The 12422-nt window shown below is 44.1% G+C and overlaps 1 protein-coding gene across 1 annotated transcript in view; it reads left to right on the top strand.

Moving 5' to 3' along the window:
* Window positions 1-978: 978 nt before the first annotated feature.
* LOC144681582 (interleukin-17 receptor C-like) overlaps window positions 979-12422 on the top strand; it is a 71867-nt gene continuing 60423 nt past the window's right edge. The window contains exon 1 of the mRNA XM_078543293.1: window positions 979-1248. Within this exon, the coding sequence (XP_078399419.1) occupies window positions 1084-1248 (165 nt within the window). The 5' untranslated portion in view covers window positions 979-1083. The remainder of the gene's footprint in view (window positions 1249-12422) is intronic.

The following is a 12422-nucleotide window of genomic DNA, read 5'->3' as shown; positions in this document are numbered from 1 at the left end:
ACATATCTTCCCTCTTGTCCTTTTCTCCACTCCCTCCCCCCCCCCCCCATTTCCTGCTTGGTTTGACAACTGTTACCCCTCTGAGCAGCCCTGGCCCTGACGAAAGATCATCGGCCTGGCAGGTTAACTCTGCTGTTCCCTCTCTCTGCAGATGCTGAGCATTCCAGCATTTCTCTTTTTATTTCGGATTTCCAGCGTCTAACATACTTTGCTCTTGCAACAGATTTAACCGATCATTTATCTCATCTACTGCCAGAAGAATGTTGCACTTATGCCCGAATAAGGCAGTTGTAGCACTTCAGAAACAACTCACAATTTGTATTTTATTCAAGAAACACGTCTCAGCCCAAAGGCTGAATTGATGTGCGACTTACATCAAAAAAAATCATATGTAGACTAAGTAAAACATGTGGCAATCATGTAGTAACAAAAAAATAGATAAACGAATTCAGCAGGTGAACGGGATATTAAAAGAAGGAATACTGGATTAAAGTTATATTAAAATTGCAACCAATCCAGTATAACTACATTACAGGCGCTGTGGTGCATGTAGATTTCATCATTTAAAAGCTTCGTTGAGGACCTGAACCAGAGACTATCTTCCCGTCCTTCATTGGCTGTGAGGTCTTTCGCGACTTCCAGCGGAGGCGATAAAGGGGCTATCCATGCAAGTTTCCTCTCGTAACACACACACCCCTGTACGAAACGGCGGATAGACAGATTAGGTTGAATGTCACAGCGAGGCACTTGGACTCTGGAGTTGCCCTTTGGCTCCTCATTTAGGCGAGGTTCAGCTGGGGAACAGGCGGCGCCATTCCCAGTCGGGCTATAGGACCCAGTGGAATCAGTTCCAGCCTCCAGGAGGAAGCACTGGCACCTGTTACAATCAAGAGGCGACCGGCAGCTCGAACCCATTGGACCCTGACTGCAGAGAGAGAGAGAGAGCGCGCACAGCTTGGGGAGGGGGGGCGAGGCAGAACCAGAAGCAAACCCTCTTCTTTTTATTGTTTTTTTTGGCCCGATCTTTGGATATTTGGCTTGCGTGGGAAGCTGTTTTCGTCATGGGAACAGTCACTTAGTGAGATGGGAATTGCATTCCGGGCGATCCAATCGAAAACGAACCGACTTTCTCAGTCCTGGGTAATACCCGCGATGCAGCCGAGCCTCTGCCTTATCCTGTGGCTGAGCGGAGTCTTCAGCCTGGAGAAGTTCGATGGACCTTTGCTGGAAGCCAGTTGCCCTCACGAGGTGAGAGTCAGCCCTTATTCTGGACCTTGATCTCTTGCCCTCCCCCCCCCCCCCCCCTCTTTTCTTTGCCACATGAACATCCCACCACTCCCCAGACACAGTCATTAGTTGCTGCCAGTATGTTTCTGTTTCATTATTTCTTCACAGACATTTCAGTGCCTGCAGTCAGTTCCAGCTGCGAGTGGAGTGAACTGTGTAAAATTTAAACCGTCTACATAGATTGAATTCATTGGGCCCCACTAGGGAATCTCACGGCTGCTCTGGGACAGCGGGGAACCCAGTCTCTCTGGGACATGGGCTCCCTCTCTTTTCGTAGGATATTCTGCTAGGGTTAGAGGTTGGCTAGACCATTTTGTCGAGTGGCCCTTTTCTGTGCTGTAGACTGTATTGTAAACGTTGTGACTTCTAACATACATTGGATAAGTTTACTGATTTTTACAAAAATAATTTTTAACCCATTTGTCATGTGAACTTCAAAGTTTTTTTTTTAGGGATATATAAGGTAAGGGGCAGGAGGTTTAGAGGGGATGTGAGGAAGAATTTTTTTCATCCAGAGGGTGGTGGGAATCTGGAACTCACTGCCTGAAAGGGTGGTAGAGGCAGAAACTCTCATTGCATTTAAGAAGTATTTGGATGTGCACTTGCGATGCCATGGCATACAAGGCTATGGGTCTAATGCTGGAAAATGGGATTAGAATAGTTAGGTACTTGTTTGACTGGCACAGACTCGATGGGCCGAAGGGCCTTTTTCTGTGCTGTAGACCTCTATGACTCTATAATGCAGGAGGGTCGGGAAGTAACATTACAGTGAAATGAGGTTGAGAAAAATGATAGTTATTTTTGTGTTGGTACTTGTTTCTTACCTGCGCAGTAACTGGAATTGAGTGTTGATTACTTCACATTTCGTCATTGTGATATGTGAGAAATCATAATTGCCCTGCAGGTATTTTAAGGTGTGATGCACAGTTACGCTATCAAGGTGTGTTAGCCTCTGAAGCTCTACACTATGTGGAATACCTTTAATTATGAGGATATACAGAAATGTTATATTTCAGTGTCAGTGTGTTTTGTATGGAGGATCACTGACCCAGCGACAGACGATATGTTGTGTAGTGGAGCCGATTTTACATGATAGCATACAAATTGTGTTTCCAGCATGGAGTTTACCACAGCAGGAGCATACATCAGGAATTAGGGAACAAATGAATAGACAAAGTCCAGCAGACATCCCCCACTGCCCCACACAACCAGCTGCCCCAACCCCTGCTGATCTTGATGTTGAGCTTGGGGGTGGGGAAGATGACCTTGTGCAGAGAGGAAAACTCAAACCTCAAAGAAGGACACACTGCAAATGTGCCCCTTTCTGCAGTTAGGGGACACCCCCATTGAGAGAGATTTCCAGTTTCTCCCTTACCCGATTTTCTTGCCCTTCCCCACCCCATCCCCTCCTCTCCCCACTTCATCCCCTCCACTCCCCACCCCCTTTCCCTCCACTGCACACCCCACCCCACCCCCTCCTCTCCCCACCCCACCCCCTCCTCTCCCCACCCCACCCCCTCCTCTCCCCACCCCACCCCACCCCCTCCTCTCCCCACCCCACCCCCTCCTCTCCCCACCCCACCCCCTCCTCTCCCCACCCCACCCCCTCCTCTCCCCACCCCACCCCCTCCTCTCCCCACCCCACCCCCTCCTCTCCCCACCCCACCCCCTCCTCTCCCCACCCCACCCCCTCCTCTCCCCACCCCACCCCCTCCTCTCCCCACCCCACCCCCTCCTCTCCCCACCCCACCCCCTCCTCTCCCCACCCCACCCCCTCCTCTCCCCACCCCACCCCCTCCTCTCCCCACCCCACCCCCTCCACTCCTTCCTCCTTTCAGCCTCCTCACCCTTCCCAACCCTTTTTTGTCACTCTTTCCTCCAACCCTACTTGAATATTGTGCTTGTTCTTGATTTTGTATGTGAGTATTTAAAAAATGTCTTTCTATTTTTTCTTTGCCGGCCAGCGCAGACACGATGGGCTGAATGACCTATTTCTGTGCTGTGACTTTTCTATGGTTCTATTTCCACAGGAGATTGATTAACATATAGTAGAGTATCATGATCTGGTCGTTAAATTCTTTGTTGGATGTATGTATTATGATGAGACAACTTCAACATCATTGCTTGTCAAATCATAAGGTGCAATATTTGTTCAATGTGGTGTTTTGATTGTTGGCGGTAGCTCTTTGTAATTGTCTGCTATAGTACCTCATGTGATGAAAACTGGGAAAACATTAGAAATGCAAAAAGATGAAAAATTTTTATTTGCATAAATTATAAACAACAATATGTGCTGGAGTACGTCATAAGGCAACAGCACACTCCCAATTGAGATGATTTTTATGACGTCAACTCTTCCCCGTAATAACTTGCTGCCTTATAATACAATGTACATGCAATGTGGCCAGGAGTACGGTACATCCTATAAGATACAGTGTATTTCCAGTGTTGCACTTCAGTAAGTCAGAGCACTTTACTAAATATGGAACAAATCCAAAGGAGTTGATAGTGAGATATCAAATTCTGTTTATAAGTAATTATTCTGAATGGAGAAAAGAACAAAGAAAGACTTGCATTTATATAACACCACTCACAACCTCAGGATGTCCCAAAGTGTGTTAGAGCCAATGGAGTACCTTTGCAGTGTAGTTGCAATGTAAAACATGAGGCAGAAGATGGTCCCGGATATAACCATGACCTGGCAACTTGTTTTGTGATGGTGATTGAGGGAAAAATATTGGCCAGGACACTGGGAGGAGCCACCTGATCTTCTTTGAATTATACCATGAGATCTTTTACATCAACCTGAGAGAGCAGATGAAAGAAGATTGGATGTGGATCATGATAAATGGCTTTCATAATGCTGAAAGTCATGCATGACATGGCTGTAAGTAGGATGTTTAACACAAGTTCAATCACAGAGCAAGTAAACCTAAGATTTGAGAAGTTCAAGTAAAGCTAGATGCTAGAACTGTTTATTCCCTGCATACACAGTATGAAATATTTCAAACTTTGCACCACTGGAGGACCATCAAACCCATGGGGCAATTTATTAGAAAATTGGGGGAGCGTAGCCTGATGCCACTCACTACTAGCATTGGATCACAGAATATTTCAGTCTTAGTGAAAGAAGTTGCTTTTATATATAGTACCTTTATCATATCCCAAATCACTTCACACAGCACACACTATTTTGAAGCTTATTTTTATTCATTCTTGGGATATGAACATTGCTGGCAAGGCTAGTATCTATTGCCTATTCTGAGAATTGCTTGGAGAAAGTGGTGGTAAGCTGCTTTCTTGAACCACTGCAGTCCATGTGGTGTAGGTGTAATCTTAGTGCTGTTATGGAGGGAGTTCCAGGATTTTGATCCAGCAACAATGAAGGAACTGCAATATATTTCTAAGCCAAAATGGTGAGTGGTGCAGGTGGTGGTGTTTCCATAAATCTGCTCCCCTTGTTCTTCTAGGTGTTAGAGGACGTAGGTTTGAAAGGTGCTATCGAAGGAGCTTTGGCGAGTTGCTGCAGTGCATCTTGTAGATGTTTTACGCTGGTGCCACTGTGCGCCGGTGATGGAGGGAGTGAATGTTTAAGGTGGTGGTCAAGCAGGCAACGTTATTCTGGGTGCTGTTGTGCTTCTTTAGTGTAGTTGGAGCTGCACTCATTCAGGCAAGTGGAAAGTATTCTATCCACTCCTGACTTGAGTGGTCATTGTATTCATGTGGACAAATGTGGTAGCAAACAAGTTAAAAATGTACTGGTGGTGTTGGTTGTGCATCCATTTTAACATCCATTGGCAGATGGGGAGAAGAAACCCCAGAAAAAATCACCCTAACGTTTTCAAGTTTCTGCCTCCCCATCTAGGGGACAAGGTCAGTCCCAATGTACAGCATGCTTCATAGCGCATCGACAAGGATAGTAAAATAATTGATTCAGTGCCTTACACCGTGTACAATTCATTTACCTGTTTTATTTAACTAAAATTATCTGTTATATTGGAGTTAGAGTCTCAGTCACATTCCAGTGACTAGTATGCAGAATAAGAATTCTCTGCTGCAAATCCACAGTCTCATCATTGTTTACCACTGTTTAGAAGAGTGAAACCGAATTCATGAAAATGCCTCATAAAAAAAACCCAAAGACATGACACCATGACTAGGCATTTCCTCAGCTTTCCTCCCACCCTATCGCCTCATTTCCAGAAGTGTAGTGCAAACTCTCTTTATGTGGATAAATGGCATGTCTGCTGCTCTTTCATCAAAGTTACTGTTATGTTATGGTAGCAGCTTTGAAGAAATTTCCAGCCTATTTTTCCAGTCCTATTGAGATCATGGGAATGTGACCTAGGGAACACAGTTTGTTGTGCTTGTGTAACATCTATTTTATATATATGTATATATACATATACATAAAAAATGTTGCGTGGATCATGACTTTCCAACTCAAAATACACTGAAAGCTTTGACGCCAGGTTACACAACCAGGAAAACCTATGTTAAAAGTGCCAGTGCCACCCTGAGTCAAGGCAGCTGGACACCCTTCTGCCCACTTAGAAGGAAATTGGAAATTGGAGAAGGAAATTTGGGATTGATGGATGCCCGCCCTGATATACACCCTTAGAGTTTTCTGTCCCTCTTTTCCTTTTCCCTCTATCCTAACCAACCCGAAAGTCCCCACATGCCCATGTCGGCCCCTTTAAGTTACAGTGCATGTGCAGCCATGCAAAAAGTTTCAAAGTGGCCACACATTTAAATAAATCACCTGCACACTCAAAAACTCAGAGGAAACATTGACCCCTTCTGCCCCTCCTCACTTCTCATTCCCCTCCTTCACTTCTCTGCCTTTCCCTTCTTCCTCACTTCCTCTCTCTGCTTTCCCTTCTCAACCCTTCCCAATCTCTCCCTCCTCTTTCCCATTATCTCGCCCTTTTCCCATTTTCCCCTCCTCTATGTGGATCCAGTGATCCTCACCGCTACCTGATATCAGCCCTGCCTTCCAGTAACAATGCTTTATCTGAATACTGACTACTGATCTACAAGGAGATCAACGAGTAAATACAAGAGTGTCAAATTTCCATGAATCAGACTTATTATGCAATATATCCAGGAATGTACGTAGATTTATCGTGTAATATATTGAGAAATCTTACACAACACAGATCAGGGTATAAACAAGTCTTTAACACTGCTTCTCAGTGAAATATCTTCCACTCAACCAACTGAATTCTATCTTGTAACTAATTTTGCAATACTTCCTTCTCATTTATAATGAAATGGTAGAGCCTATTGCATCAAACAAGCACCCTGTGACAATACTGCCTTGTTACCAGTTCCAACGTGGTTACGCTGATGCGAATAGTTGGAGGAAGGGTTGCTCAAGAAAATAGGTTTTAAAAGATTTCTGGAACACAGCTCTTTGTCACGTCCTGAAATATTTAGGTACACTACAGTGGGAGAACAGGCTGGTTATAGATTGAGTGGGAATTGTGAATTCATTGCAAAGTTTCTAAGTTCAGTAAAAAGTAACCTTGTTTGAGGGATATTCAAAGATGTAATGAACAGATGAGACCTGAGTGCTGTGATAAGCTGCTTAGTTTACTTTTTATGGTTAGGGACATTAACTACAGCTTTGTTATACAGTCTCAGCTACCTACTATTCTACAATAACAACAACTTATATTTATATAGCATCTTTAATGTAATGAAATATCTCAAGGCGCTTCACAGAAGCATTATAAAACTAACTATGACACCAAGCCACATAAGGGTATAATGGCCCAGATCTTCCAATCTCTGGATGATTGGAGACCGGATGTACCCCCTCCCAATCCCCCCCCACCCACCCCAAACGCAAACTGGGCGACCGCTTTGCAGAACACCTGCGGTCTGTCCGCAAGAAAGACCCAAACCTCCCTGTCGCTTGCCATTTTAACACTCCACCCTGTTCTCTTGCCCACATGTTTGTCCTTGGCTTGCTGCATTGTTCCAGTGAAGCCCAACGCAAACTGGAGGAACAGCACCTCATCTTCCGACTAGGCACTTTACAGCCTTCCGGACTGAATATTGAATTCAACAACTTTAGATCTTAAACTCCCCCTCCCCCCATCCCCACCCCGTTTCTCCCCCCTCCCTTTTTTTTCAATAATTTATATAGATTCTTCTTTTCCCACCTATTTCCATTATTTTTAAATCTAAAACTAAAACTTTGTTAGTCTTTCCACCCCACCCCCACTAGAGCTGTACCTTGAGTGTCCTGTCTTCCATTCTTAATTAGCACTTTTCTTAGACAATATCACCACCTTCAACACCTCTTTGATCCTTTTGTCTGTGACATCTTTTGATTATCTGCTCCTATCACTGCTTGCTTATCTCCACAATCATCCCACCCTCAACTTCTCTCTCCCCCCGCCCCCCCACCTTAAACCAGCTTATATTTCACCTTTCTCCTAACTATGCTTCAGTTCTGCCGAAGGGTCATGAAGATTCGAAACGTTAACTGATTTCTTCTCCACCGATGCTGCCAGACCTGCTGAGTTTTTCCAGGTAATTCTGTTTTTGTTTTGAACCCAATAATCATCTTCATCAAAGCTGGTGTATAAAACAGCAAGAATTTTGTATGATGCCTTTAACATAATAAAACATCCTGAAGCACTTCATAGGAGCATTATAAAACAAAATATGACATTGAGCCACATAAAGAGTTTAGGGCAGGTGGTCAAAAGCTTGTTCAAAGAGCTAGTTTTCAAGGATTGTGTTAAAAGAGGAAAGAGAGGTTGAGAGATTTAGGGCGAGGATTTCAGAGCTTAGGGCCTTGGCAGCTGAAGGCATGGCCACTAATTGCAGAACAATTAAAATCGGGGATGCTAAAGAGGCCAGAGTTAGAGAAGCACATATACCTTGGAGTTGGTAGAGATGGAAGAACTCCTCACAGTGGGGACAAGGCTATGGAGGGATTTAAAAACAAGGATGAGAAGTTTTAAATGGAGGTGTTGCTTAACTGGGAGCCAAGTTAAGTTGACGAGCACAGGGACGATGGCTGAATGGTAGTTTAAAATGTACCTAGTAATGGTAATCCCTGAAGGTGAACGACACACGCACGGATTTGGAGAATAAAGAAACAGGTAGGGTGGAGCTGTTGTTGTAGAGGAATTGTTCCCATGGCACTGAAGTTGGTGTACAACTTTCAACGATACAAACATAATTAGTACCTGGAATTAAATATTAAACTAGTGGATGAACATATTGCGTCAGCTAGTTTGGAGACAAAGTTTTTGTGTAAATGACCCCCTCACACATATGGGGGGGATAGTCAATGAATATGAAAATTTGAGATGTATAACAGGCAGCTGATTGGACAAAAGTGTCAGACATTCAATAAAATCCAAAGTCAAAATTACACCAATCCGTCCCCACCCACCCCAAACAGTGACCCTTGATTATCGGTGAAGTTTACCATGTGAAAGTCAAGGGGAATGTTTGGAGACCAGGCCAGCTGTAATTATTCTGCTGCAAGCAGTTACAGAAGGTGCTGATAACTTGGAGGCAGACATGAAAATGATGATTGGGGAACCGCCAGAGGGGGAAGAAAATCCATATTAACAAGTCAAGGGATTTGGAGTGAGGGGAGGGGAATGAATCCAACTGAGTCAGAGTTAGCCTGCCTAAAAGATTAAGGACTTGACTGAGTGATATAAAATAACATTGGTGTAACGTATTGGCAGAGATAGGAAATTGCTGTGTGACTAAAATAGACATAGTTTGGACTTTGGAGCGGAGTTGCTTTTGGCAAAGTTTGTGCAAGCTCTTGACTCGGTAATATTTGCAGCAATAGGAACTTCTGTGTGAAACTGCTTGAAGCTCAAACAGGGCATCATAATTCCAGCCAGGCACTGCCTGCAGCTTTAGCCACACGATGCATATAACTGCTAAAAACCAAGATACAGGAGTGGCATGTTTTGGGTACAATACACTATATCCTGAAATTGGAAGAATTGATGTGTTGTTTACACATGCAGCACACAGCGGATACTATTAATGCCAGCTTCACAATAATTGTACTAACAATATTCTCCAAAGGCGAGGGCTATCATCCGACACTTAGCCAGTCAATGCTTTAAGCCAGAAAAGACTTGAGGTGGAACTTTATGAGACCCCGGACCGCCACTGTGGCCTCATGCAGTGTGTAACTTATCAGAAAATCGCAGGTGCATTACCTCTGCTTTTCTGTCTATAAATGTCAGATCACGGGCCAAACGCCTGCAATTTTCTGATAATTCACCTGCTGCTTGCAAAAGGCGGCACCAAGTTCTATCTACCATTTTCACTGTATTGTGTTTTCTGGCTTCAAAGTTGATTTTTCTGAGCAAGACACCATCCTCAAAATGGCCTCCTCCAACCCCATCAATAGGGACTGTGGTTTTTTTGGCACTGCATGAAGCAGATAAGACAAAAAAGCCAATCAATGCAGTTGATGTCTAACCAATTTATGCTTCTGATTGAACAACCGTCAAAAACACTCGATCACTAGAAACAATTCGTGTGCATCACTGAGATACTGATCAACAACTTGATATAGCAGGATAGCTCTATCAAAGATGGGATGTGTCAAGTACCATAGATGTCCACTATCATGCATTTGGCTGTGTGCACTGAAGTTTATTGTCTGACTAAAATCCATCTGTTTTGCAGACTAACATCTCAAAGGTGAGTCTGTATTTCAAAGGGTTTTCAACATATGAATAAATGACAGAGTTACCAGGCAGTTACAGTTCTGACTTAGCTGTTCCTTTGCATAGTAAAGAAATCCAATGTGATATTAAATTAGACCACATCTGGCAGAGCACAAGTCACTACCCGCCCCCCCTGCTCTAAGAATTATTTGTCTGTCTTCTGTGAGAAATATCTCAAAGGAAAGTCAAAGGAACTGAACTGAAGATTTGCCTGCTTAAAGCTTACACCAACTAGTGTAAAGCTAGTGTCTCATTTGGACTGACTTAAACAATTTACTGTTGCTGATTGAACTGTAAATAGTATCAATCTGTGAAAAAATCCTATTTGTTAGTAAAATAAAAGCAAAATACTGCAGATGCTGGAAACCTGAAATAAAAACAGAAAGTGCTGGAAAAACTCAGGTCCAACATGGTTCTTCTGAAAAAAAAACTTCCTGTTTTTGTTTGTTAGTAATGTTCTGGTGAGACTGATTCTAATTGTTTTCCAAAGTAATTTTGGAATGTGGGCATGTGGTCCAGATATGGTAAATGTAAATATGTCATGTGATCTCAGATTAATTTACGGGTTTATGCATTAGTTCATGGGAAGCCTGAACAAAGACATTGCTCTGGGCATTAGTCAAAGAATCTGGAAAAGCCTGAATTGTAACAAAATTAGGATGCCTATTTTTTTTCTTCAGCGCAGTACTTTGTACTTGCTCTTTTGTATTTCACCTGCCATTGTCCTGCCCACTTGCATATTCTGACAAACAACATTTTGTAGTTCTTGTGCAAGCTCCTCAAGCTGCGCCTCCTAGATTGTTGTCACCTGCAAGTCTGACCACTTTGCACTTACCTTATGAATCCAAGTTGTTGATGTAAATTAGAGCAACACTGGTCCCTGAGGTACTTTGCATCCTCCCTGACATAACTCTGAACCAAGAGCCCTCTTCTTCCTACTTTAACCACACTTGTCACTCATCTTACATTTGCCAGAGGTAACTATTTGTATCTATAGTTAACCTCTTTGAACACCAGGATAAACTTATCCCTACAAGCGTATGCTGAGAGATTATAACAGTTGAAGATTAAACATTTCACCATATTAAGATCCGTACAAATTTCAGAACTCTCCACGAGTCACTGCTCAACCACTGAGTAGTGTGGAGATGGTAATCTTAATATTAATGAATTTAGGTTATGTAGCAGCAATCATCACCCAAGAATTCTTAATGCATTGTTATGACATTCCTCTGCATGTTACTTTAGGTATGTACTGATGTATTTAAAATAAACAAGTGCCTGTTTTAAAATATTCCACCGATGAATGGAGTATAAGTATATTAAGATTTGTACATGAACTTTGCCAATTGAAAATATCTCTCTAAAAGTAGGGCATTGGGATCAAATACCCCACACCTTAAACTTTATACTAACACCCCCAACCACTTATTCTTTCCTCTGCACATTAGATTATTGCCATGCTTTCAGAAAGTCCCTGGTTTCTCTGAGAATCCCTTTCATTTATTTCTATTTGACCACAGCATTTCTCCATTTCTTGTCCAGCGTGAATGACAGGCTTCTTAGCTATTCCGTGATCACTCACTCACCGTCCACCTCCTCCGTCTCAGCACCCCACGTACTCAATTTTAAGCCTCATAGAGGCAAAGATGAAGTGGTAAACAGCAGGTGCTTAGCAAATTCTCAGGCTCTGGTGTGTCAAATTCAAGGAGCACTTAATGTGGCAGTGGGACCAGGGCCAGGATTTTACCGTCCCCTCCCTGGCAGCCTTGCAGGGGGCGCCCATAAAATTCCCTGGTGGCCTTCCCGCCACCCTCCTACTGCCCCTGACTTCTGCAATTTTACATGGGGCAAGTGAGGCCTACAGAAGCCCTCTGCCCTTGCCCCATGCCAAGCTCTTAAGTGGCTAATAATTGGGCTGTTTCTCACCCGACCTCCATTTTGAGGCTGGTGGGAGGAGTCCTGGGGCAGGGTAGAGAAGGTCTGTAGGTCACCCTGCTCAGACCTCGAATGGGATGGAGGGGGAATGCCCCTCACAAAGGCTCCCCTTCTACATCGGGCACCCCCCCCCCCCCCCCCCCCCCCCCTTCCCCCCAAGACATAACCCCACCTTTCCTGCCCCCCTGGGAGCTCCTTCCCTCCCTGGCCTCTCCATCTAGAACCCAGCCCCCTTCCCTATCCCCTTGTCGGGCATCCCCACCCCTCCCCACTGTGAGACACCTTGAGCTTACCTGGTCCTGGATGTGGGATTGAGAATCTGGGGACTGCTTGTAATCCGTGCCCTGGCCACTGCTGTCACTGGCACTGCTGGAACTACGGAGTTACCGGCCAATCAGATTGCCGGAGGGCTCTCTGAGGCAGGACTTCCCCTCAAGTGAGGGGCAGAAGTCCCATCTCCAGCCAATT

This window comes from Cetorhinus maximus, chromosome 6 (assembly GCF_964194155.1).
Source record: "Cetorhinus maximus chromosome 6, sCetMax3.hap1.1, whole genome shotgun sequence".
Classification (NCBI taxonomy): domain Eukaryota; kingdom Metazoa; phylum Chordata; class Chondrichthyes; order Lamniformes; family Cetorhinidae; genus Cetorhinus; species Cetorhinus maximus.
Note: the sequence above shows the minus strand (reverse complement) of the source record. Positions and strands in the feature narration are given on the sequence as shown.